This window comes from Balaenoptera borealis, assembly GCF_965194805.1.
Source record: "Balaenoptera borealis genome assembly, chromosome: 3".
In the NCBI taxonomy this organism is placed as follows: Eukaryota; Metazoa; Chordata; class Mammalia; order Artiodactyla; family Balaenopteridae; genus Balaenoptera; species Balaenoptera borealis.
In genome coordinates, this window is record NC_138866.1 from 113,041,825 (window position 1) to 113,069,603 (window position 27,779).

At 40.6% G+C, this 27,779-nt stretch overlaps 1 protein-coding gene across 3 annotated transcripts; it reads right to left on the minus strand.

The window, feature by feature from the left end:
• Window positions 1-1,337: 1,337 nt before the first annotated feature.
• Window positions 1,338-27,095, minus strand: SPG21 (SPG21 abhydrolase domain containing, maspardin). 3 transcript variants are annotated; one of them, XM_082383484.1, is made up of 9 exons: window positions 26,948-27,095; window positions 22,945-23,031; window positions 19,953-20,114; window positions 10,602-10,682; window positions 9,215-9,360; window positions 7,139-7,247; window positions 6,362-6,469; window positions 3,545-3,685; window positions 1,338-2,044 (listed from the first exon to the last, which is right to left on the minus strand). In XM_082383484.1, exons 2-9 carry the CDS (start codon window positions 23,005-23,007, stop codon window positions 1,928-1,930), a joined length of 927 nt encoding a protein of 308 aa, XP_082239610.1. In that variant the 5' UTR covers window positions 23,008-23,031; window positions 26,948-27,095; the 3' UTR covers window positions 1,338-1,927. The 3 variants fall into 3 exon arrangements, with proteins under 3 accessions (XP_082239610.1, XP_082239608.1, XP_082239609.1); XM_082383482.1 differs by having other exon boundaries at window positions 26,826-27,092; XM_082383483.1 differs by having other exon boundaries at window positions 26,762-27,086.
• Window positions 27,096-27,779: the final 684 nt, after the last annotated feature.

The window sequence follows — 27,779 nt, forward strand, 5'->3', positions numbered from 1 at the left end:
CCCATGGGTGGGTGGAGCTGGGCCCTATGGTGGGCAAGGCCATGTCCAGAGGTGGCTGGGGGCTCAGGGGGTCTCAAGGCAGCCTATCTGATGGTGGGTGGAGCTGTGTCCCCACCCAGTTAGTTGCTTGGCCTAAGGTGTCCCAGCAGTGGTGCCTATAGGCTGTTGGGCCAGGGCCAGGCTGGGTGCTGGGGCTAATAAGCTGGAGGGAGGATTCCACAATGACTTGTCAGCACCAGTGTCCACGTGGTAGAATGAGCTCCCAAGAATGGCTGCTGCCAGTGTCTGTGTCCCTAGGGTGAGCTGCAGTTGCCTCCTGCCTCTCCAGGAGATTCTCTAAGAGCAGCAGGTAGGTCTGACCCAGGCTCCTATATAATCACTGCTCCTGCCCTGGGTCCTGGAGCATGTGAGATTTTCCGTGAGCCCTTTGAGAGTGAAGTCTCCGTTTCCGCCAGTCCTCTGGTACTTCTGCAAGTAAGCCCCTCTTGCCTTTCAAAGCCAAATGCTCTGGGTGCTCATCTTGCCAGTGCAGGACCCTTGTGCTGGGGAGCCTGACTTGGGGCTTGGAACCCTCTTTTGGGAGAACCTCTGCAATTGCAATTCTCCTGTATGTTGGTCCCCCACCTGGGGGTATGGGACTTGGCTATATTGTGACTCCACCCCTCCTGCCTGTCTTGTTGTGGTTCCTTCTTTATATTATCTTTAGTTGTAGAAGAGCTTTTTGGTAGGTTCTGGTCTTTCCAAGCGTGAACTTTGGAAGCTGATTAGAACAAGTCAACTGTGAAAAGACATTTATGAGATAATCACAAATAAGAACATTGACTGGATGTTAGACAGTATGAAGGAATTATTGGTGAATTTTTTAGTGTGATAATGGCATTACTTTATCTCTTGAAGGTACATATAGAAATGTACAGATGAAATAAGGTATCAGAAATTGCCTTAAAATAATTCAGTCATAGGAGTATGTGTGGAAAAAGTGAGGGTGGGGTAAGAGATGATACAACACTGTCCATGAGTTGATAATTTTTGAAACTGGGTAATGGGGATGTAGTTCATTATACTATTTTCTCTACTTTATGTGTGTTTGTTTAAAATCTTCCACTGAGGTGGAAAAAAAAGCAGGTATGAAAAGTACCTTGCACATAGCAGCAGCTCAATAAAGGATTGTTTCTGTAATCTAACAAACAATGAGCAAACTGCGCTTTAGAGAGAGAGATTAACTAACTTAACCTAAAGAAAGACACACAGGCTTGGCAAACACAACTCTGCTTCTCAGAGAGTCCTATGTGTAGGTAGCCCAGTTGGCAGCTATGATAATCACAAAAGCCACTCACTCAAATTGAATTTTTATTCCAAAGACTGTAATGGGTAGAAAGACAGACAACAGCCAAAACTGAAAACAATTTGCTTAACTGGAAATTAGAAGTAGTTCATTTGCAGGAGAGCAAACAGTAGGTGACAGCCTTGGCACTCTGGTTATTTTTATGCTTTCTTGGTTATAACTTATCAATGTCCTTCTGATACACAATGTGGATGTGCAGCATTTACAGCAAATAACAGAAAGAAAGAAAGGAAGAAAAGAAAGGAAAAAAATCCACAGAATCCCCAAATTCAGAAACTAACATTCACTTAACAACACAGTGGTGAAGACTTTTTTTGGTAGCAAAATTTTCACAATTCTTAAAATGGGAATCTTCAAAAGTACTTCTTTAAGTTCAAAAGCTAAAAAAACTGAAGAGGGAATAGTTAACACTGGCTTAGAAGAGCTGCCGCCTGTCACGAAGATGACAATCAGTCCTAGTTCCAAACACAGTGATAACCGGTGAACCTGACGAACCGAAGAGAGAGGCCGACTGGTGGGCACTGATGTCACTGATTGTATGAACACACTGGATCCCTCATCACTAACAGCCAACACTAACAGCTACTGCTCCTCCTGACTGATGCCAAGGTTGCCTTTCTGCACCTCGAGTTCCTCAGCACTGACCATCGATGGGTCAATAGCCGCGTATTTGGTTCCGTGGAATTGCAGCAAATGTATCTGCAGAAATGCAGAATAATTATTTTAAACATCACTGTCGTGTATTAATGGTTCCTAGTTCTAAAATTACAGAGTACTGGGGGAATGGGCAAGATAAGCTCAGGGAGTTAAAAGGTACAAACTACTATGTATAAAATAAGCTATAAGAATATATTGTACAGCACAGGGAATATAGCCAATACTTTATAGTAACTTTAAATGGAGTATAATCTATAAAAATGTTGAATCACTATATAGAACACCTGAAACTAATATTGTAAATCAACTATACCTCAATAAAAATAAATATATACACTAAAAAATTAGAGTAATACATAATAATTAGAAAAATTAGAAAACAGAAAAGTCAAAAAATTTTTAAAAACCACAATTTGGGGACTTCCCTGGCAATGCAGTGGTTAAGAATCCGCCTGCCAATGCAGGGGACATGGGTTTGAGCCCTGGTCCGGGAAGATCCCACATGCTGTGGAGCAACTAAGCCTGTGCGCCACAACTACTGCGCCTGTGCTCCAGAGCCTGCAAGCCACAACCACTGAGCCCATGTGCCACAAATACTGAAGCCTGCGTGCCTAGAGCCTGTGCTCTGCAACAAGAGAAGCCACCTCAATGAGAAGCCCACGCATCACAATGAAGAGTAGCCCCTGCTTGCTGCAACTAGAGAAAGCCCGTGTGCAGCAATGAAGACCCAACGCAGCCAAAAGAAAGAAAAAAAAAAAACAAACCAAAACCACAATTTGGGATCTTTGTTCCTCACTTAATATGTAACCAGTCTTTCCAGGTAACTACAAATTGTTATTAACATCTTAAATTGCCACGTGCTTCTTCACTAGTAGGTGTTTACCCTTCCCCTCTGCTGCTACGAATCAGGTCCTACCCATCCTCTGCTGTTCTAACACTGTAATGACTATCTCTGGGAATCAAGTTTTTTTGTATTTATGATCCTCTCCTCAGGATCTGTTGCCACACGTGGACAACAGGATCAAAGAACGTGACTGGTTTTTTAAGGCTCTTGATACTACTTGCCAAATTGCAAAGCAACCATTTCTCACCACTATTCTAATATCCATTTAGGCAAGTATTAGAAGAAGTGGTGTTTACTTGTTTGTGTGGTGTGTTTTAATGCATAAAATTAGACCAAGAAGTCACTTCATGGGATTCAGATCGACTCGATTTAAGTCTGGTATCCTGCTCTGGCTGAAATTCATTGCATCCAGGAGCCAAGGTCCCATCGTACCAAACGGCTGCTTCCCTGTGTGAGTTCAGGCCTGTGGTTCTTAGAAAAGGGATAGTGGGCAGAGAGTCCCCAGGCGTCTCTAATATGCTTGAATTCTCCTGTAAGTTATTAATGTAGACCACCTTTATCAAGTCAATGCTTCATTCCTACAGAGAATTCTGTAGTTCTCTTACTCGACCACCAAAAAAAAAAAAAAAAAGAAAGCTTTATGTTTCAAACCATAGACTCTGGGTTCAAAGTGCTCTGGGTTCCAACCTAGGACCTACCTGTACATAGAGATTCACCTCTGCGCTTCTGCACAGGTATGGGAAATTGCCTCCTGTTTTCAGGTGAGCCCTCCGGGCATTAGGATACAGTTTGTACATTTCTTCTTTAGCTTCAGTTGAAAGTGCACTCTGGTCAAACACCTTTAAAAGAACATGAGGCCCAAACTGTTATTTCAATGTGTTCTTTTCACATTCAGCAAAGTGCCCCCCACAACCAAGCATTCCTTTCAAGAGACATGGCTGAACCCTTCTAGAGCCTGGGCCACCCCACCCCCTCTTGCTCATCCCTGGTGACTCTAACTCCAATGTAAAACATTAACAGATTTTACTGCCAAATGTCTCTTGCATTGTTTAGGGGAAAAAATTCTACCATGAATTTCCTTTGTCCTCAAACATAGTTAACTAAATAACCAGAGTATTAATAGCAATCTTTTTTTTTTTTTGGGGGGCTGCGTTGGGTCTTCGTTGCTGCGTGTGGGCCTTCTCTAGTTGCGGCAAGCGGGAGCTACTCTTTGTTGTGGTGCGCGGGCTTCTCATTGTGGTGGCTTCTCTTGTGGAGCACGGGCTCTAGGCGCATGGGCTTCAGGAGTTGTAGCTTCCAGGCTCTAGAGCACAGGCTCAGGAGTTGTGGTGCACGGGCTTAGCTGCTCCGTGTCATGTGGGATCTTCCCGGACTAGGGCTCGAACCCATGTCCCCTGCATTGGCAGGCGGATTCTTAACCACTGAGCCACCAGGGAAGTCCTATGAACAATCATTGAAAATACCAATTTCAAAAAGATCACGAAACCCTAAAAGAACTTATTATTAATTTGAAAACAGTTATAGGGACTTCCCTGGTGGCACAGTGGTTAAGAATCTGCCTGCCAATGCAGGGGACATGGGTTCAAGCCCTGGCCTGGGAAGATCCCACATGCCGCAGAGCAACTAAGCCCATGCGCCACAACTACTGAGCCTGTGCTCTAGAGCCCGCAAGCCACAACTACTGAAGCCCACGCGCCTAGAGCCTGTGCTCCACAACAAGAGAAGCCACTGCAATGAGAAGCCCACGCACTGCAACAAAGAGTAGCCCCTGCTTGCCACAACTAGGCCCGGGCACAACAATGAAGACCCAATGCAGCCATAAACAACTAAATAAATAAATTTATAAAAAAAAGAAAGTTTTTTTAAAAAAATAGAAACAGTTATACAAGTAGCATATGAATTCAAAAAAATTTTTTTATAGTATAAGAAGATGAGAAGTCCACACCCTTTTCTGGGGGAGCCACTGTTAGAAGCTTGGAATATGACTCTAGAATCTTTCAGTACTCATACAAATTTATGTTTATGCACATGCAACAAATTATTCAAAGTAATTTAAAAGAAACAAAAAAACCCATGAAAATAAAAATAGGTGTATCTCCACCTTGCTAAAACTTGCAGACAGTTTTAAGTGACCATGTACCTAAGTGGTGAACACAACTTTGAAAGAGCAGGCAGAGCAAATGCACTGCGAGGACCATGTATTTCACTGAGAGTGTTGAAAAGCTTGCTCTGGGTCATGGTAAATGTTGGAATATAGGAATTATAGTGGAGAATGATAAGTTATTGTACATGTTTGTAATGGATAATTTCCTGATAAAAATCAGTTCTTAAAAATACCATGTTACTTGCATTTAGGAATAAATCCATTATGAGACAGAACAGTTATATGATTAAAATAAAAAGTCAAAGCCACAGTGAGATACCACTTCACAACCATTAGGGTGGCTACTATCAAAAAAACCAGAAAATAACAAGTGTTGGAGAGGATATGGAGAAATTGGAAACCTTATGCATTGCTAGTGGGAATGTAAAATGGTACAGCCCCTGTGGAAGGCGATAAGGCAGTTCCTCCAGAAGTTAAATATAGAATTACCAAATGATTCAGCATTTCTACTTCTAGGTATGCACTACCCAAAAGAATTGAAAGCAGGAACTCAAATGGGTATTTGTACACCAATGTTCGCAACAGCCAAAAGGTGGAAACAACTCAAATGTCTGTCAGGAGATGAGAAGATAAACAAGAGATGGTATATACGTACAACGGAGTATAATTCAGCTGTAAAAGGGAATGACACTGTAACATGGATGAACCTTGAAAACATTATGCTAAGTAAGTGAAACAAGCCAGATACAAAAGGATAATTATATGATTCCACTTGTATGAGGTACCTAGAATAGGCAAATTCATAGAGACAAAAAGTAAGATAAAGGTTACTAGTAGGGACTGAGGGGGATGGGGAATTATTGTTTAATGGGTACAGAGTTTCAGTTTGGGATGATGGAAAGTTCTGGAGATGGGTAACAGTGGCAGTTGGACCACACTGTAAATGTACTTAATGCCACTGCTCTTTACACTTAAAAGTGGTTTAAATGGTGAATTTTGTTATGTATATTTCACTACAATTAAAAAATATATAAGAAGCAAGTTTTTGTGTTAGACTTTATGGAATTCTTGATTCTCTGCACTCATAAGGCACCTTCACTTTACTGCCCAGATTTGTAATTTAGGCTAAAGAGCAATATCTGTTGATGAGAATAGCAAAGCAAACCAAAATGGGTAAGGACTACCATGTTTGTTTAAATTTACTTTGATTTCAATGGTGTTATTCCTGCCAGAAAAAATACAGGATAAGCAATAAAAGATTATTTTGGATTTAAGAAAGCTGGGGGGTAAAAAAAAGAAAATCCAAGGCAGTATTTGAAGAGGCACACTGAAAAATCATAAAATAATTATAAGGTGGATCTTGACATATACATATAGAAAAGGCAAAGCATCTATTTTACTTAAAACTTACGTCCATGATGGTCACAGGGATGTCCCGAATTTTATGAGGTTCCACATAAGAATTTTGACAATTCAGGGTAAGTCTTGAAGCCAGTTCACTCTGCCCCAAACTTTCCAGCTGCAGAAAGAAACAAAGGTGAATTTTTAAAAAATTAATTTTGTTTTTCACATTTACATTAAATCCACAGATAATACCTGTGCTCAGAAAGGTGGTATTATGTGTGGTGGGGCCAGTATGGTCACCACTGAGGAAACAGTGTATTTGAGACCATAACTGGGCCTTGCAAGTGGTGACATTTTTCTATTCTGGGCACCTGGCCTTCCACAGCCCTCAACCTGAGCCGACTCTTCCACCAGGTGCCTGTGGGCACCAAGCCAATTCCAGCAGCTCAAAGAGGACAGATAGACATTTAAGTAGAGGCCTCCGAAGAAAAACGTCTATCCCAGTAGTTCCTAAATGCAAGTCCACAGACCTGCTCCATCACACTTACCTGGGGAGGTGGAAGAGGAGTGAGGTAAAAACACAGATTCCCAGCGCCCTCGGCCAGGGATTCTAGTTCAATGGTCTGGTGTGAGGCCTTAGAATCTGTATTTTTAAAAGCTCCCCCAAGTGATTCTGATGAATTACTTAGCAGCAGGAATATCTGTCTGGATGTAGTAAAGTTAATATGGAAGAACGCTTAACAAATACCTCTAGTACACAGTGAGACAGGTATTTCTTCAGGAACCAAGCAGACATGAAAATTCCGAGTACAAGGTGTCCCCACCCCAAGGCCATGATCCTTACCCTGTCCACCATGAAATCAATGGCATCAGCCATCATAGGGTCCACTGGGCCAGATGAAAAGTTTCCAAGAACTATTTTTTTGAGCATAAATGATGGCATCAGCCAAAAGCTGTTTAAAAAAAAAAAAGACCTGATAATTTAAATTTCCAAGACTACACATAAATAGCAAATATTCAACACTGAAGCTTCGTATTAGCTAGGTACTTGGGACCTAGAGATTAAAAAAAGACCTAGTCCCTTCCTTTAAAGAGCTAGTTTTGAAGCATCTAGTTTTTGTATACATTTTCTCAAGCTCCGAAAGAGTTATGGTTTAATATGATCCAACTTTTGGGGATTTGGAATAATTATAAGCAATATTTCAAAATGCCTTTACAGAGGTAGACATTCTGATGATTCCAAGATTTTATTTTCTATTTGGTCTTATTTCCAATGGCTAACCTATTTGCGGTAAACTGAACACTTACCATATCAACCTTCAGGTTTATATCACCTCTTGATTAAAGATAGATTTCAAAATAGGAAAATCAGAGTTATTATACCTCCTATTGCTACTACTGGGTTCAGCTGGGCTAATTCAAGGCAATTCAATCTTTATGTATTTCTATATGTGATCTGTCATGAGTATTTACTCCACTAATTACACTGAGAGCCATTATACAGGGTAAACATGAATTTCTCTACCCTATGCTGAAAATGACTTATAAAAGGTGTAGACCAGGGACTTCCCTGGTGGTCCAATGGTTAAGACTCCATGCTTCCAATGCAGGGCACGTGGGTTCGATCCCTGGTTGGGGAACTAAGATCCCACAGGCCACGGCCAAAAAAAAAACACAAAAAACACGTGCAGACCACCTTCTGATGCATATTCTCAGTGGGCTTCCCTCACAAGGACCAGACAGCCATCTTTCAGTCACCTTCAGTGATCTTTCTAAGTTCTCTGCCCCACAGCTCCTTATCTTCTAAAGGTGATGCTGCCTTGGTGTGCCCTGTAGAGGGTGCCTCCTCTTGGCTCTGTTTGCCCCTGCAGCCTCTGTGTGGCACAGAGTAAGCACTCAGACATTTGATAAAAAGTAGCTGATATGCAAGAGCACGAACGAAGTGGGGGAAGTCTTGGCTTCTGACAATTAAAACAACATGAAAAATCATCAAAAATAATCAATGACTTAGTGCATCATCTGGACATGAAGTATCTGTGTGTGATGTATACAAGAAATTGCTGCATGAATGCTGAGTAAACAACTGAGAAAATATCAGGAGAAATATTTTAAAAATCAGAGTGAATGCTGAGTAGATGTGAAAACCATGAAAACAATGTTTACCTAGAACATTATGTGAAAACCAATCTGATCACACAGGTAGGTTTAGTTACTAGGCTGCTTTTTGGGGTAGAGCCTAGCCTTGCTAGCAATGAAAGAAATATCATGAAGTCAGCTTTAAGGTACCATTAGACATCTATCAAGTTAATTAAAATGATAAAATCAATAAAGGGATGGCTCAGAGGAAACAGGTACCCCACTAGTTGCCCCGCAAAGCATTCCACCATTTCCATCTTTCTAAAAAGCAGACTAACGTTGTAAAAGTGTCAAGATGTGCAGAACATCTGCTGACAGACTAAATGCTCTAATCTCTCCCTTTTGGGGAACATATCTCAAGAAAATAACCCAGAAAGGGAAGGAACAAAAGTAATTTATACAAAGATTTACAGTAGAACATGATGAAAAATTGGGAGAAGCCAAAGGCCTTAAAAAACTATAACAGGACTGTGTACACAAAATACTAAGTGGAGCAAGCAGAACACAGTATCAGTTACATATGCACTAAACTGTAAAGGCATGTGAACGTATAGTAAACAAAGCTAGACAATGATTTAGAGTAATGGAAACAACTGAATTTAGAAGTCTTTCAATTCTTTTCTTTTCCAAAGGTGATTGTTTCTAATTTTAAAAGCCAGGGTGGTTTCAAAAGACACAAGTATACATGGCCCCTCCCTCCCTAATGCATCGAAAAACCAAAAGCCAACATTTTCAAAATTCCACTGAAAATAAAAAAATGTTGGCTGAATGTTTACATTCTTACCTGTTTGCAGTCCATGTTTGGTTAAAGATAGAAGTGTCACTGAAGGAATTGCAGAGGATGAGAGAATGGACTCTGGGAGATTTGTGAGTGTATTCAGCAAACTTCTGGGCCAAAAAGCCTCCCAAAGAAGCCCCAAAGAGATGAACCTAATTGGAAACAAACACAAGGATCCTAAAAACAATGATCAATCTTGAAGTATCAAAAAAAATTGTTTTAATTACCACCAACTACAGAATACAATGTCATCACCAGTCATTAGACTGAAATATTTACAGCAGTTAGAAATTTAGGAAATATTGTATTTAAATGCAGTGTCTACACCCTGTCAAGAAAAAATACAACTGTGTATATAAATTACACAAGTTAAAAAATATTATTCATAGATTACATTAGAAAATTAAACTACTTTGTAGTTTCTGTTTAAGAAAACTATGATTCGGTAATTCCACTCCTAGGCATGTACCCAAGAGAACTGAAAACATCTGTCTACACAAAAACTTGTATAAGAATGTTCATAGCAACATTACTCAATAACTAACCAATGGAAACAAACCAAATGATGAATGGATAAATAAAATGTGTTATATCCATACAATGGGATATTACTTGCCAATAAAAAGGAATGAAATATTGATATAATCTGCAACATTGATGAACCCTGAAAATGCTACACTAAGTGAAAATAGCCAGTCACAAAAGACCACAAATTACATCATTCCATTACATAAAATATCCACAATAGGCAAATTCATAGAAACAGGGCTCCAGCCAGGGAGGAAGGGTGGGGAGTGACTGCTAAGTATGGGGTTTCTTTCTGGGGTGGAAAAATGTTCAAAAATTGACTGTGGTGATGGTTGTACATACTGTGAATATATTAAAAACCAGTGAATTATACACTTTAAAAGGGTAAACTGTATGGTATGTGAATTCTATCACAAAAGAGCTGTTATTAAAAAATAAAAGACAAGGGCTTCCCTGGTGGCGCAGTGGTTAGGAATCCACCTGCCAATGCAGGGCACACGGGTTCGTGCCCCGGTCCGGGAAGATCCCACATGCCGCGGAGCAACTGGGCCCGTGAGCCACAACTACTGAGCCTGCGCGTCTGGAGCCTGTGCTCCGCAACGGGAGAGGCCGTGACAGTGAGAGGCCCGCGCACCGCGATGAAGAGTGGCCCCCGCTTGCCGCAACTAGAGAAGGCCCTTGCACAGAAACGAAGACCCAACACAGCCGAAAATAAATAAATTAATTAATTAATTTTAAAAAAAAAAAGAAAAAGAGTTTGTTCTTTAAAAAAAATAAATAAATAAAAGACAACACCAGACTTAACAATGTATCAATAAATGTTGCATTAAAATCACATGTGAGTAATTAGTTTCAAGGGACTCACTTTATCCAACTGTAAATGGTCTAAAAGTTTTCTGAATCCATCACAGAATTCAAGATGGTCCCAATAAACTGGATACTGCAACTAGAATAATAACAATAAATTTAAAATTTATTTTAAAAACTGTAGAGGTAAAACACAACTCATATATATCTGAAAAATTTAGGACTTTCATAATAGCATTTCTCATTTGCTTAATCTCTGCTCCTTATTCAAAATATGTGGAAAATAAGCTCTCATCTTATCCTAAACTTCAAAATTCACATTTTATCTAATAGAACAATTTAAAAAATAAAAAAGCACACTTTAGTGATATTATGTACACAACAATTTTAATTCACATCAATTTCCTTTCCAAATAGCTAAGAAACTGAGGGTTAAGGATGAACACAGCAGAACCCATTCAAATAAGGAAATTCTGTTTTCCCTTTAAACCAATTTCATTCTGAATTATGGCTCAGGAGAACTAGAAATAAAATCTGTTCTAAGGAGAGTTTCCTCTCTTTTTGGTAGCATTTCTTTAAGGGAATATTCAATAAAATTGTTCCTCTACTTTTAATGACTTAGTCATTCTATCTGATTTCTTGTAGTACTTTTGTTTGTGACCAAAAATTTCAGGTGCTTGACCCTAAGTAGCCTATTAATGTTGACAATAATGAAGAAAAAGAAACACAAGTCATTAATTCCTTTCTAGGAGACTCACGCTTGTCACCTAAGAGTTCCGCTCTCTTTAATACATGTAAAACCCATCTTAAAGGCTTGCTGTTTTAAGCACTTAGATTCATTTTGCCATTGACAAATCACTGGGATAGATACTGCCATGTAAATTATGGGATAATTTCAGATATGATGTAATATGTTACTTTTACTATTAAAATTCCACTTGTGGATAGGATTCCACTTTTCTGAGGCAGGATGGAGAACAGACTCTCCCTAGCTGCAAATTTAAGAATTTGAGTCAGATGACAGCCTAAAAGGAAGGAGATGACATTTTTATGAATCCTTTAATTTAAAAATGCCTGTGCCTTATGGGTTGTAGCAGAGCTGAGGTGTCAAGCACGGCCATTTCACACTAGAAACTCTGGCTTGAAGTGCCAGGTGGAAGGCCTCTGCATGCAGGACTCTATGAGCAAGTGAGACTGGAAGCACAAAGGGAAAAAAAAAAAGCTGGAGACAAGATGGTGGAGTAGAAGGACTTGAGCTCACCTCCTCTCATGAAAACACCAAAATCACAACTAACTGCTGACAAAAAAAACTTGAGCCTACCAAAAAAGATATTCTATACCCAAAGACAAAGAAGCCATAACGAGACGCCTATCACAAACACAGAAAATTAGACAAAATGAGATGCAGAGAAATATGTTCCAGATGAAAGAACAAGACAAAACCCCAGAAGAACAACTAAGTGAAGTGGAGATAGGAAAGCTACCTGAAAAAGAATTCAGTGTAATGATAGTAAAGATGATCTAAGATCTCGGTAAAAGAATGGAGGCACAGATCGAGAAGATACAAGAAATGTTTAAGAAAGAGCTAGAAGCTTTAAAGAACAAACAGAGATGAACAATACAACTGAAATGAAAAATAGAATAGAAGGAATCGATAGCAGAATAAATGAGACAAAAGAATGAATAAGTGAGTTGTAAGATAGGTTGGTGGAAATCACTGCTGCAGAACAGAATAAAGAAAAAAGAATGAAAAGAAATGAGGACAGTCTGAGAGACCACTGGGACAACATTAAACGCACCAACATTCACATTATAGGGGTCCCAGAAGAAGAGGGAGAGAAAGGGCCTGAAAAAATATTTGCAGAGATAATAGCCAAAAACTTCCCTAACATGGGAAAGGAAACACTCAAGTCCAGAGAGTTCCATATAGGATAAACCCAAGGAGGAACACACCAAGAAACGTATTAATCAAATTTATAAAAATTAAAGACAAAGAGAAGATATTAAAAGCAACAATTTATATACAAGGACTCCCCATACGGTTATCAGCTGATTTTACAGCAGAAACTCTGCAGACCAGAAGGGAGTGGCACAATATATTTAAAGTGATGCAACCAAGAATACTCTACCCAGCAAGGCTCTCGCTCAGATTCGACGGAGAAATCAAAAGCTTTATGGACAAGCAAAAGCTAAAAGAATTCAGCACCACCGAACCTGCTTTACAACAAATGCTAAAGGAACTTCTCTAGGTGGGAAAGAAAGGCCACAGCTAGAAACAAGAAAGTTACAAACGGGAAAGCTCACCAGTAAAGGCAAACATACAGTAAAGGTAGGAAATCATCCACACACAAATATGATATCAAAACCAGCAATCATGGGACTTCCCTGGTGGTCCAGTGGGTAAGACTCTGTGCTCCCAATGCAGGAGGCCCGGGTTCGATCCCTAGTTGGGGAACTAGATCCCGCATGCATGCTGCAACTAAGAGCATGCTGCAACTAAGAGTCCGCATGCTGCAACTAAGAAGTCCGCATGCTGCAACTAAAAGATCCTGTATGCTGCAACAAAGATCCTGCATGCTGCAACTAAGACCCAGCACAGCCAAAATAAATAAATAAATAAACAGATAGATAGATAGATAACACCAGCAATCGTGAGAAGAGAGTACAAATGCAGGATGTTAGAAATGCATTTGAAATTAAAAGACCAGCACTTAAAACAATCTTGTATATATAGACTGCTATAACAAAACCTCATGGTAACTGCAAACCAAAAATCTCCAATAGATACACACACAAAAAAGAAGCAGCAATCCAAACAAAACACTAAACATAGTCATCAAATCACAAGAGAACAAAAGAGGAAGGGAAGAAAAAAGACCTACAAAAACAAATCCAAAACAATTAACAAAACAGCAATAAGAGCATACATATCGATAATTACCTTAAATGTAAATGGATTAAATGCTCCAACCAAAAGACACAGACTGGCTGAATGGATACAAAAACAAGACCCGTATATATGCTGTCTACAAGAGACCCACTTCAGACCTAGGGACACATACAGACTGAAAGTGAGGGGATGGAAAAAGGTATTCCATGCAAATGGAAATCAAAAGAAAGCTGGAGTAGCAATTCTCAGATCAGACAAAATAGACTTTAAAATAAAGACTGTTACAAGAGACAAAGAAGGACACTGCATAATGATCAAGGGATCAATCCAAGAAAAAGATATAACAATTGTAAATATATATGCACCCAAGATAGGAGCACCTCAATATATAGGCAAATGCTAACAGCCATAAAAGGAGAAATCAACAGTAACACAATAATAGTGGGGGACTTTAACACCCCACTTACATCAATGGACAGAACATCCAGATAGAAAATCAAGTAAGGAAATACAAGGCTTAAATGACACATTAGAGCAAATGAACTTAATTGATATTTATAGAACATTCCATCTGAAAGCAGAATATACATTCTTCTCAAGTGCACATGGCACATTCTCCAGGACAGATTACATGCTGGGCCACAAAGCAAGCCTTGGCAAATTTAAGAAAACTAAAATCATATCAAGCATCTTCTCCAACCACAATGCTATGAGATTAGAAATCAACTACAAGAAAAAAAACTGAAAAACAGAAACACATGGAAGCTAAACAATATGTTACTAAACAATCAATGGATTGCTGAAAAAAATCAAAGAAGAAATCAAAAAATACCTAGAGACAAAAGAAAATGAAGACACGATGATCCAAAACCGATGGGATGCACCAAAAACAGTTTTATGAGGGAAGTTCATAGCAATACAATCTGATCTCAGGAAACAAGAAAAATCTCAAATAAACAACCTAACCTTACACCTAAAGCAACTAGAGAATGAAAAACAAACAAAACCCAAAGTTAGTAGAAGGACAGAAATCATAAAAATCAGAGCAGAAATAAATGAAATAGAGATGAAGAAAACAATAGGAAAGATCAATGAAACTAAAAGCTGGTTCTTTGAAAGGATAAACAAAATTGATAAACCTTTAGCCAGACTCATCAAGAAAAAAAGGGAGGGCTTCCCTGGTGGTGCAGTGGTTAAGAATCTGCCTGCCAATGCAGGGGACACAGGTTCGAGCCCTGATCCGGGAAGATCCCACATGCCGAGGAGCAACTAAGCCCGTGCGCCACAATTACTGAGCCTGTGCTCTAGAGCCTGTGAGCCACAACTACTGAGCCTGTGTGCCGCAACTACTGAAGCCCATACACCTAGAACCTGTGCTCCGCAACAAGAGAAGCCACTGCAATGGGAAGCCCATGCACCGCAACGAAGAGTAGCCCCCGCTTGCCGCAACTAGAGAAAGCCCGCGTGCAGCAACAAAGACCCAACACAGCCAAAAATAAAAATAAAATAAATAAATTTAAAAAAACAAAAAAAAAAGAAAAATGGGAGAGGGCTCAAATCAATAAAATTAGAAATGAAAAAGAAGAAGTTACAATGGACACCACAGAAATACTAAGGATAATAAGAGACTACTACAAGCAACTCTATGCCAATAAAATGGACAATCTAGAAGAAGTGGACAAATTCTTAGAAAGGTACAATCTTCCAAGACTGAACCAGGAAGAAATAGAAAATATGAACAGACCTATCACAAGTACTAAAATTGAAACTGTGATTAAAAAACTTCCAACAAACAAAAGTCCAGGACCAGATGGCTTCACAGGCGAATTCTATCAAGCATTTAGACAAGAGTTAACACCTATCCTTCTGAAACTATTCCAAAAAACTGCAGAGGAAGGAACACTCCCAAACTCATTCTATGAGAACACCATCACCCTGATACCAAAACCAGACAAAGATACCACAAAAATAGAAAGAAACCAATATCACTGATGAACATAGATGCAAAAATCCTCAAAAAAAATAATAGCAAACTGAATCCAACAATACATTAAAAGGATAATACACCATGATCAAGTGGGATGCAAGCCTTTTTCAATATCCACAAATCAATCAGTGTGATACACCACATTAACAAACTGAAGAATAAAAACCATATGATCATCTAATAGATGCAGAAAAAGCTCTTGACAAAACTCAACACCCATTTATTATAAAAACTCTCCAGAAAGTAGGCATAGAGGGAACCTACCTCAACATAATAAAGGCCATATATGACAAACCCAGAGCTAACATCATACTCAACGGTGAAAAGCTGAAAGCATTTTCTCTAGGATCAGGAACAAGACGAGGATGTCCACTCTTGCCACTTTTATTCAACATAGTTTTGGAATTCCTAGCCATGGGAATTAGAGAAGTAAAAGAAATAAAAGGAATCCGAATTGGAAAAGAAGTAAAACTGTCACTGTTTGCAGATGACGTGATACTATACACAGAAAATCCTAAAGATGCTACCATAAAACTACTAGAGCTCATCAATGAATTCGGTAAAGTTGCAGGATACCAAATTAATACACAGAAATCTGTTGCATTTCTATACATTAACAATGAAAGATCAGAAAGAGAAATTAAAGAAACAATCCCATTTACCAATGCATCAAAAAGAATAAAATATCTAGGAATAAACCTGCCTAAGGAGGCAAAAGACCTATACTCTGAAAACTATAAGACGCTGATGAAAGAAATCGAAGATGACACAAACAAATTGAAAGATAGACTATGTTCTTGGATTAGAAGAATCAATATTGTCAAAATGACTATACTACTCAAGGCAATCTACAGATTCAATGCAATCCCTATTAAATTACCAATGGCATATTTCACAGAACTAGAACAAAAAAATTTAAAAATTTGTATGGAAACACAAAAGACCCAAATAGCCAAAGCAATCCTGAGAAAGAAAAATGGAGCTGGAGGAACCGGGCTCCCTGATTTCAGACTATATTACAAAGCTACAGTAATCAAAACAGTATGGTACTGGCACAAAAACAGAAATATAGATCAGTGGAACAGGATAGAAAGCCCAGAAATAAACCCACGTGCCTATGGTCAATTAATCTATGACAAAGGAGACAAGAATATACAATGGAGAAATGGCGCTGGGAAAACTGGACAGCTACATGTAAAAGAATGAAACTAGAACATTCTCTAACACCATACACAAAAATAAACTCAAAATAGATTAAAGACCTAAATGAAGACTGGATACTGTAAAACTCTCAGAGGAAAACATAGGCAGAACACTCTGACATAAATCACAGCAGTATCTTTTTGGATCCACCATCTAGAGTAATGAAAATAAAAATAAAAATAAACAAATGGGACCTAATTAAACTTAAAAGCTTTTGCACAGCAAAGGAAACCATAAACAAAATGAAAAGACAACCCACAGAATGGGAGAAAATATTTGCAAACGAAGCAGCTGACAAGGGATTAATCTCCAAAATATGCAAACAGCTCATGCAGCTCAATATTAAAAAACAAACAACCTGATTGAAAAATAGGCAGAAAACCTGAATAGACATTTCTCCAAAGAAGACATACAGATGGCCAAAAAGCACATGAAAAGATGCTCAACACTGCTAATTATTAGAGAAATGCAAATCAAAACTACAATGAGGTATCACCTCACATGAGTCAGAATGGCCATCATCAAAAAGTCTACAAACAATAAATGCTAAAGAGGGTGTGGAGAAAAGAGAACCCTCCTACACTGTTGGTGGGAATGTAAATTGGCACAACCACTGTGGAGAACACTATGGAGGGTCCTTAAAAAACTAAGAACTACCACTTGATCCAGCAATCTCACTCCTGGGCATATATCCAGAAAAAATCATAATTCGAAATGATACATGCACTCCAATGTTCAGTGCAACACTATTTACAACAGCCAAGACATGGAAGCAACCTAAATGTCCATCGAGAGGAATGGATAAAGAAGATGTGGTACATATATACAATGGAATACTACTCAGCCATAAAAACGAATGAAATAACGCCATTTGCAGCATCATGGATGGACCTAGGGATTATCATACTAAGTGAAGTAAGTCAGACAGAGAAAGACAAATATCATAGGATTACACTTATATGTGGAATTTTAAAAAATGATACAAATGAACTTATTTACAAAACAGAAACAGACTCACAGACTTCGAAAACAAACTTATCATTACCAAAGGGGAATGGTGGGGGAGGGATGAATTAGAAGTTTGGGATTTATATATATATATATGTATATATATATATATAGTAGTGTTACTATATATAAAATAGATAATCAATAAGAACCTACTGTATAGCTCAGGAAACTCTACTCAATATTCTCTAATAACCTATATGGGAAAACAATCTGAAAAAGAATGGATATATGTATATGTATAACTGAATCACTTTGCTGTACACCTGAAACTAACACAACATTGTAAATTGACTATAATATAAAATAATATAAATATAAATATAAAATAAAAATTAAATTTAAAAAATCTGTGCCCTAGACAGGTGATAAAACTGTATATGACTTGATACACACACACACAACTGAGTACGAGTAAAACTGGGAAATCTGAACAAGGCTGGTGGATTACATTAACATCAATATCTTGGTTGTGATATCCTACTACAGTTTTATAAAATGTTACTATTGGGAGAAACTGGGCAAAGTATATAAGGGATATCTCTCTATTATTTCTTACTGCATGTGAATCTATAATTATCTCAATAAATATGTAAATGAAAAGAGGATCCATGCATTTTAACTGCTAGGTATTTAACAAATACCTAGTAGATTTCAGAACCTCCTGGGGTTGGGCATTCTGATCAAATCTTAAGAAGGACAAAGTAATTTTGAAGACATTGCTGGCCTTTTTCTTGATTCATTATCTAGCTAAGAAATAGCGAAAGCCCGCATCAGGAAGCAAGAAGAAATATCCAGCCAGAAGGCAAGGCTATGTGCCCTGTCAGTTTGGAGTGATAACCACACTGTTCGCTTTGGACAGCACTCTAAAGTGAGACAGACACCCGGGAGCTGCTCAGGTTCCCCCTCCCTGGCTGATCAACAGTGACCACAAGGACAGAAAGTGTCACGACTTAGGCTGCAGCGGACTGGGAGGAGGGCGGTTACCACTCTGCTCTCCTGCAATGCTGTCCACTGAGAGGGATTACTGAACACCCAGAACAAGGGAGGATTATGTTGCAGGGATTCAAACACACCGTACGAGGAATGGTTAAAGAATCTGGAGAAATTTAGCTGCAGAAGAAAAGACCTGGAGGCGGAAGGCAGTAGGCCGTCGATAATAACTAGTTTTTTCAAGAAAGAGAAGGGCTGTCTGGATGAAGAGGAATTGGATTTGTCTTGTATGACCCCAGTTAGTGGTAACCCCATTGGAATTTTCAGTTATCATCCAAGAGAAGAGATCTGGTCCACGTTTTCTCTCTTCTAGGCAGTAAATAAAATGTATACTAACGGCAGTACTCCCAAGGGGAGTACTGTTTACATGTTAACATTCCAGGTCCCAGAAACAACTGCTGGCTCCAAAGCCAGAGCCCCTCTTTCCAGGGGAAGTTAGGAAACCAACGTCCATTGTCCTGACCCGATCGAGGCACACCAAACACTCCACTGTGAGCAACAGTGCCTTCCTGGGAATTCCCTGGCAGTCCAGTGGTTAGGACTCTGTGCTTCTACTGCATGGGGCATGGGTTCAATCCCTGGTCGTGGAACTAAGATCCCGCTGCCACACCGTGTGGCCAAAACAAAAACAAAAAAACAAACAGTGCCTTCCCACCTACGCCCACCTCCCAGAGAGGAAGCTTAGAGAATGATCAATGCAAAACTAGATTTGGACCGAACTCAGTGATAACGATTAGAAACAAAAAACTTAACCAAATGCGAAGGCTATGAGCTAATTAATGAGCCTCACCTCACCTGTCAAAGACTCACATTAAAGCAAGCTTTCAGTCCCTTGGATGTCAGCTGATCCCTCTGCTGCCCCCGAAGCAGTGATGTAATAAAAGGGGAGGGTAAATGGGGTCAGAAGACTGAGCTGGGCTCTCCCTCCATGGCCTACTGGCTGTGTGACCCTCGGTGATCACTAAAACGGTCCGGACCTCAGTCTCCTTATCTATAAACAAGGACAATGCTTCCTGCTGGTCAGACTTATTCAGAAAATGCACGTTCAAGCTGAGGGTAGAGAAGGCTTCCAATAGAGGTTTGTCCCCTCTGAGCCTCTGTATGTTGGTGAACCACACCACCTTCCTTCAAAAAACTCCCTTTCACATTTTAACAAAGGAAAACAGTATCTTACCTCAATAAAAAACATGCCTATTACTACAGTTAATCAGAAACAGAAGCACACATGCACACACGCACGCACGCACACACACACACACACACACACACACACAGAGAAAACCAGAAAATGTGGACTTGAATTTTAATCCTGAATCAATAATACTTACAGCTATAACCCGGTAACCCCATCCAGTCAAAGCCAAAATCTGCCGGAAAAACACATCAGCAGTTCCGCTGACGGGAGGGAGAAATATGAGAGGACACCTGATATTTCTGGGGCCGGCATCGTAGAGCGACCAGATCTTACTGTCGTCATCATCCACAATAATCTGGAGGGAAAATTATAAGAAAAAAAATGAAAAACCTCATAGATTGGGTTTTATATAGTTATTTCAGCACTATAATTTCACTGACAATTTTAATACCACTGCCTTGGTTGTTACAAGCTAATGCGGGGATCACACCAGACTAGCACATATAAAAAACGGCTTTGTCTCCTTTTCCTTCTTCAGTGCTTACATAGTCCACGGAACTGCTTTATACTTCTCCCAAGAGCTGTTTTTTCTATCAGTTTTGAATTTTCCTCCCCAGCCGTGATTATATGAAGTTTATTTTGTTTACCATTAAACAGTAAACTCTGTACATGGCATCTTATTTCTTCCTCATACTTCTGCCTGTGTGTGTGTGTGTGCGCACGTGTGTATGTGCGCATGCGTGTGTGCACATAGGAGGAGGACAATTTGCAGAGTCATTCTCGGGTGCTGGCCCAGAGGGCGGGCTGGGATCAGCAGGGTCAGTGTGTGACCAGGGGAGGTGAGGGGAAGAAAAGACTCCAGGCTCCGGGGAGAAACTGGGTAGAGATGGGACCTCTCAAGAGATGCTTCAGGAGCCTGATCTAGACCAAGCCTCTGAGGGGGAGACCTCTGCTAGAGAGGAGGGACGAGGCAGGTATAGGCATCTCTGTCCCCAGAGAATGTTTCAAACCATTCAGTCAGTGTGGGGAATGGCCTCAGGGAAAAACTGGCTTTTTGGGGAAAAGGGGGTAAGAAGGAGGAAGGTCATCAGAAACCTTCCTGATTTAGTGGTTCTTGACCCAACAAGGGAAACAGGTGAGCATTCCATGAGCTGAGACAAATCAGGTGTTTAGCACAGAGTTTGGCAGGTATTGAGTGTTCAGTGTCAAGAGTGTTAGCTACAGTATGCACTGCATGATCGTTTAATTTCTGTTCTCTTTGGCTGACTTTTTGGTATTTGGAAAAGTACATTAACTGCTTGAACTTTTGCCAATGCAAATCAACACTTATCCTTTTTACATTAAAAAGTTCAAGGTTCTATTTTCTGAGAGCTCCTAGCTGGTAGTGCTGTGGGGCCCATGGTGTCAATGTGGGTGGCGACACACTAACCGGGGTCACTGGCATCACTGGGAGCAGACAAACAGGGCAAAGTCCAGAGGGCCCTAACCAACACCTTCTGGACTCCCCCGGGTGACAATATACCTCATGATTATGTTTTTGCCCTTTGTATTTGCCACTCACATTTTTGCTTTTCCTGTTTCTTTTTGCTATGACTGTAGTAAAAAAAACCCTCAGTAACCTCTGACAGTGCATACAGTAAATTCCAACCTTATAGTAATAAAATTCATTTAAGATATTCAGATCTCTGAAATGAAAATCTAGCACTACGAAATTTCAAGCAAACTTTTCATGACTTGTGGACCAAGCTGACCAAAGGAGAAAATTACATCAATGAAACTACTACTTCCAAGAATATTTAGATAAGTTTGTGTTGAGGGACTCTGGGGGCAATTCTCCTAGCATGGGCAGTTCCTGGGGTAGCAAGAAGAAAGGTGGGTTCCCTTTGGTAAGCTGCCAATTAGTTCTGGCTTTTTTTTTTTTTTAAGGAATTTTTTCTTTTTTTAAAAAAGTTAATTAATTTTTGGCTGCGTTGGGTCTTTGTTGCTGAGTGTGGGCTTTCTCTAGTTGTGGCGAGCGGGGGCTACTCTTTGTTGTGGTGCGCGGGCTTCTCATTGCCGTGGCTTCTCTTGTTGCGGAGCATGGGCTCTAGGCGCACGGGCCTCAGTAGTCGTGGCATGCAGGCTCAGTAGTTGTGGCACACAGACTTAGTTGCTCAGCGGCATGTGGGATCTTCCTGGACCAGGGATCGAACCCGTGTCCCCTGCATTGGCAGGCGGATTCTTAACTGCTGTGCCACCAGGGAAGCCCAGTTCTGGCTTTGAAGCCAGATTAATTTGATTTTAATTCAAACTCAACTAGACTGTGTGACTTTAACATGTTAGCCTCCATGAACCTCAGTTTTCCCATCTGCTAAGTGGGCACACCACTATCCACTTTGTTAAACTGTTGAAAGAATTAAATAAGATATTTGGGGACTTCCTACAACAGTGCCAGGTATATAGCAGGTATTCTGTCTATACTTGGAGACTGTATCTTAAATTTCTATATGAAGAGTAATTCTGTTACCAATTCAAACTTGCATGATACTTCCACAGCTATCTATCCTGACAAATTAATTACAACAGAGACACAGATGTTCTTCAGATCATAGTACTCTAATATTTCTGCAAGGGGATCAGCAAAGATTTTATTCTGACACAACTTTTGTCTAGTGTGATCCCCAAACATTTGGGATTAAACTGGGACTCAGAGTCAACAAGCTTCAATATAAGTGTTTAGCATTTTTAGACATCCCAGGCATATAGAGTTTCCAAAAGATGACTATGGCAGAATGAGTATATATATCATGGCAAACAGAGGATCTATAATGTGACTCACTGTAAATCTTAAATCTGAGGAACAGGAAAATGCTTTCTAATAGAATCTAACTGCACTTACTGTACAGTTGCAGTTGCTGTAAGCTTTCTACTAAACTATACAGAGGAGTACACATATTCCTGCTTGCTTGAATATGTAAAAACAATTATAAAATAATGAGTACAATTATTCTCACTTTTACTCTTGAATGAGTCTCAAAAGTTGATTGTACTTGACAGGGAAGGGGTGACCTTTAGGCTCTGCAAGCCAGTCACAATACTTGGCAATAACCTTTACTCTCAAACACTACTAAGACGTAACATCTAAATCACACATAAAAACAATTACAAGATTTTGCAAATAAGAGGTGTAGTAAAACCATACATACCTTTTTAAGGGGGACTGTACTTCTAAACCAGTTATAATCAGGAGAGACTTTAATCTCTCCCATGATTAGCTGAAATGGAGGTTAACCCTGAAATAAAAGCATGTGATGTTTCATGTCAAGAATTCATGTTTATATCAGCACTAAGTGTAGAGTCTGGTCTAGCTCTACCAACAATGCTTTAAAGGATAAAACTGAGGAAATGGGCTATTTCACCTTGTCGCCATATACTTAAACTACAGGAAACAATTTGGTGAAAACCTATAATCATGGAGCAGGAAGGGCCCCGAGAGAGAATTATTCCAACCCTCTTAGTTCCTCCAGAAGAAGAATCTGGTCTAGAAAATTTTAATAACTTACCCAAGATCCCATGGCTATTGCAAAACCAGGACCAGACGCAGGACAGCCTTTTCTGACACCTGACTGTCTGTCCTAGTTAAATGATTCCAAATGCAGTAGCATAACCTATCTTTTGACAAAATCTTAAGAATCTATGTTAATAAAGATATTCCTGTCTGATAAAATTCTAGAGAACAGTCCACACTAGAAAAAGGAGTTAATGTAAGCCTGCTTCCTCATAAATTCATAAAATGCTATAAATCTCACTCTAGGGGAACATAGTTTCAGAAACTCACACATAGTTTTTAATGCAAAATACAGGAAAACTTGCTGTTCATATGGATGTGGTTAAAAGTGATATAATGTACTCTGAAAGATCCATGATAAGATGCCAGAATAGACCTGAAGGCACAATAACTAGCAACAAAACAAAACATGTGCCCTTAGAAAAAATGTGTGGTCTTCTGTTGTGAGATTAGTGATTTCCAGCTTTTATAGCTCTGTGACGTTGGAAAAGTCACTGACCCGTTTTGGGCTGTTTTCTCATCTGTGACTATTTCACCACTCTCTCTCCAAAGCATAGAACAGTGCTTGGTACACAGCAGGCATTATCTGTTGACTAAATAAATGACTATATCCTAAGCAGGCCAAACTAGGCAATCCTAGAGTCCCTTTTAACCCGGGTACCTACGAGCTTTCCATTAGCTGGGCATCTTCAACTTAAAGGCTACCCCTCTTTGCTCAGGGATCTGTGTTGTGTTGTAACAGGAACCTGAAAATTATAGTTGCTGCAGATTCTTATTGCCCAATGAAGAACTTCCACCCATCAGTTTGGAAGGATTCAAATGCTTGTTTGCATCATGTCCTCTACCCCAGCACAAGCCTGGGTTTTCCTAGCAGGGCTAGGATGAGTTTGAGACCCTAGGACTTAACTCCTGGGCTGACTCTGAACTGCCATTTTAGAGGGGCTTCTCTGGACTGGTCAGGAGCTGGGGATTCTAAAACCAACAAATCTTCCTCCTTGGCCTTCCAAATCTTCTCCCTCAAGAACACAGGGCACTGAGCAATCTCAACTGCTACCTCTAACCTTGGGGGTTACCAAACTGAACCCCAAGGAGATGGTAAATGTAGACATCCAGTATTAAACTAGGTTTACAACCTTGACACTGTAATAATGGTCTCTTCTCTCAAGGCTAGGATGGTACTTAGAAAAGTTTATTAAAATCTTAAGTGACTCTAACATATCAAGAAAATTATCAGCCAGTCTTATGCTGAAAATCAGTGTGCACAGATGTACTTCTTATTCATACTGAAATAAAGAAAATCATTCTTTGCATATTCATTTTCTCTTAACAAATATTAACATGTTAAAAAATTGAAGCCATTTGAACTACAGCCTTTCTCTAAGCTGGTCACTGCTTTTAATTGAAAGCAACTAGCCCATATAGTTAATTCCAGAATATTTTCTACCTGGACAGACTTGAAATATTCCTATATCATCTACATATTGCCTAATGGAGACATTTTCTAGTATTGCAATACTATAAACAATCACTATTCTACAGGAGGAAATATCAAAAACATTGTTTAGAAAAAAAACCCTACTCAACAGATTTATAAAACACTTTAGCTAATTAAAGCCAGAAAGTATGCTTCTAGATTCACCAAACTTGGGATAAAATAAAGTATTCATAGTTTGAATCAGTTGCAATCTACAAACCAAACTACCATACAAATACACATACACACATCATTCCCAGGCACACACATTCACTGTCATCCACTTCTTCCCTCAGCAGTAAGTAGAAAGATGTTCCTCACCACAGTCCTCAGTATTACCCACTACCACCCAATATTATAATATTTTGTAACTAATCTTGCTGGATGGAGAGATTCCACCCAACTGTGACTAAATTTTTGTAGAGGCACGTGATTTTAACACTTGTGCTAGTTTGGCAGTACATGAAAGCTAAGATAGATACCAAATGTTGCATCTGACCAACGGACGTTTAAGTGAAAAAAAAAAAAAAAAAACTGCTCCAAAGGGAAAGCAGCTGTGAGTGGTATGAAAAGGAAGTTTGTTCTCCCAGCTCTCTTTCATCCACTTCAGGGGAATACTTTTCCAAGTCACAAGGGGAACATTCTGCATAGGGCAGAAAAAAAAAAAAAAAAAGGTTCACTGAGACTGTAACTCAACTGGTCAGTATTAAATAAGAAAGAATGTAGACCACGAACTCAATGCTGATTTGATCTCTCACAATTCTTCACAAAAACAAAAGCACCTGTTCATGTTGCTGGGAAAAGGGCTGCAGGAATTTTGCCTTAATCCTGCCTAAGGAAACCCCTCCTCAGGGAGTGCTCTGGACATCGGGGCCTCTCTGGCCCTTGTACCGCTCGACAATTAAACTGCTAGTTGTGAATGTGCACCAAGAATTACGTGCACTTATCCCTCAAGGTTTCAGCAGAACCAGCTAGTTTACAGCCCACTTATCCCTCAGGGTTTCAACAGACCCTGCCAATTTACAGTCAGTGAAATTGCCTTCACAAATGTTTGTCATCTAACCAGTTTAACTAGTCAGATGTTTTCTTATCCTTTATCTCAATCACATGATCTTCATATGGACAATCTGTGATTATTATTAACACCAGCAATAACGAAATATTAGAACCTGAGAGTCTCTGGGCAATGCCATTGGCTTTTTAACGCAAGCCTCCATACCTCACCACACCAGTACAGAGCTATTCTTTTTTTAGGTTTCCTCAGGGGAAGATTTACCCCTTCTTTCTTCAGAAACTTATTCCATTATCTTCTAAACCTCATGGGAGGAAAAGCTGACTACTTGACATTTCGACGGTGACACCTCATCTTGTACTCTGTCTTAGTATAAAAGCTTTTGGAAATTTGCACACAGCTATGCTATCACCCCTCAGTCTCTTGAAGCTTTATGCCAACAGGAGCTGGAACACTGTAGGTGGAGACAAAGCAGCAGCATAAATGCAGAACTTATGACTCCCTAGGGAAAGTGAGACAGCCTAGCCCTACTTTCCTCATGCCTCCTTCACAAGCCTCACACCTGGCCCGTACTCAGCAATGACAAAGGCATTTATCACTTTCAGGCTGAGGTGCAATCTCCAAAATAACTAGTCTGCTCAGAGTTCTTAAAAGTTTACAGGAAAAACATGTTCCTGGGCTGCAGCACTGTAGCCCCAAAATGGTATTACAGTTGTATGCCCAGGTCAAGCGCCCCACTGCCCACCCCAGGCGACCCACACACAGACCTCCACCTTCTCCCAGTCCCACTGATGACAGCTACACAAAGGCAGGGGCACAGGCACACCAATCACCCCCGTGAACTCAGACTCGACCTCAGACACACACAGGGACATGCAATCACGTGCATGGTCACATGAACCGACCCACTCAGGGCCACACAAAGTCACACCGACAGAGGCAGCCGCGCACACTGCAAACCATACTCACCTGCAGCCACAAACGCGTCACACACCCACATCCCCCGCTTCCCAGGGCCTCGCCCACCCCTCACCTGCCGTGGCCGCCCCCAGGTCCCTTTCCCTCCTCCCCAAGGCGGCTCTTCCCTCCACTACGGGTGCTGGCCTGGGAAGCTGCTGGGCCCAGGTCGGGGCCGGCGGCTTGAGCGCTCAGTACCCGCAAGCGCTGTGGACCTTGGGGGAGCGCTGGAGGGCCGGCCTCCGAGGGGCGGGGAGCGCAGCCAAGCGAGCCTCGGCCACCGCCCTCCCTCCTCCTGAAGCGCTCGCGCAGCTGGCTCGAGCCTCGCGTTTCCGGGTTCGGAGGGGCGGGGCCACGCCGCGAGGAAGGGGTGGAGCTGCGTGACTACGGCGGTCACCATGGCGACGGGGCGGGTTGGACCACAGGGTGAGACTCCGGCGCTCTATGTACATCCTGCCGGGTGCGGAGTCGGCATCCGCTCTGGCGGTGGCGGCGGGCGCGGGGCGGAGGTCCGAGGAGCCTCTGGGTCAGCTCTAGGTCACCCATGTGACGTGAACACCTAGGGAGAGGTCGTGGGGCTGGAAGAAAGGGGCGCCTGACCCTTGAGATCTGCCTCCGCCTGCAGTTCGCGCCCTCTTGGAGGAAGCAGATGCCGACCTTTTCTCTCCGCCGTGTAAAGCTTTGAGGGGATCCCTTTGGGTTACAGGCTTTGATGAACAGGGCTTTGTATATTCTCTTTTCTTGGCAAGATTTTTTTCCTTTGGCACAGCTACAGACGCCCTCCCTAACCCTCCACTGTAACGCCCCCACCTCCCTTCCCAGACTCGTGCTGAGGTCCTGGGGGTTTCGGGGAACAGCTCCCACTGAGCCTCCAGCTCCTTCATCACTTTCCCTTAAAGGAATAGAGAATATTAATCTACTTATAATCATTTTTCTTAAGATGTTGCAGAGGTCATGACTCTCTTTTTCAGTAAAATATTTGGAGGTATGAAAAGGCTGAATAACATGTAAATTTCCTTGTTGTAAGTTT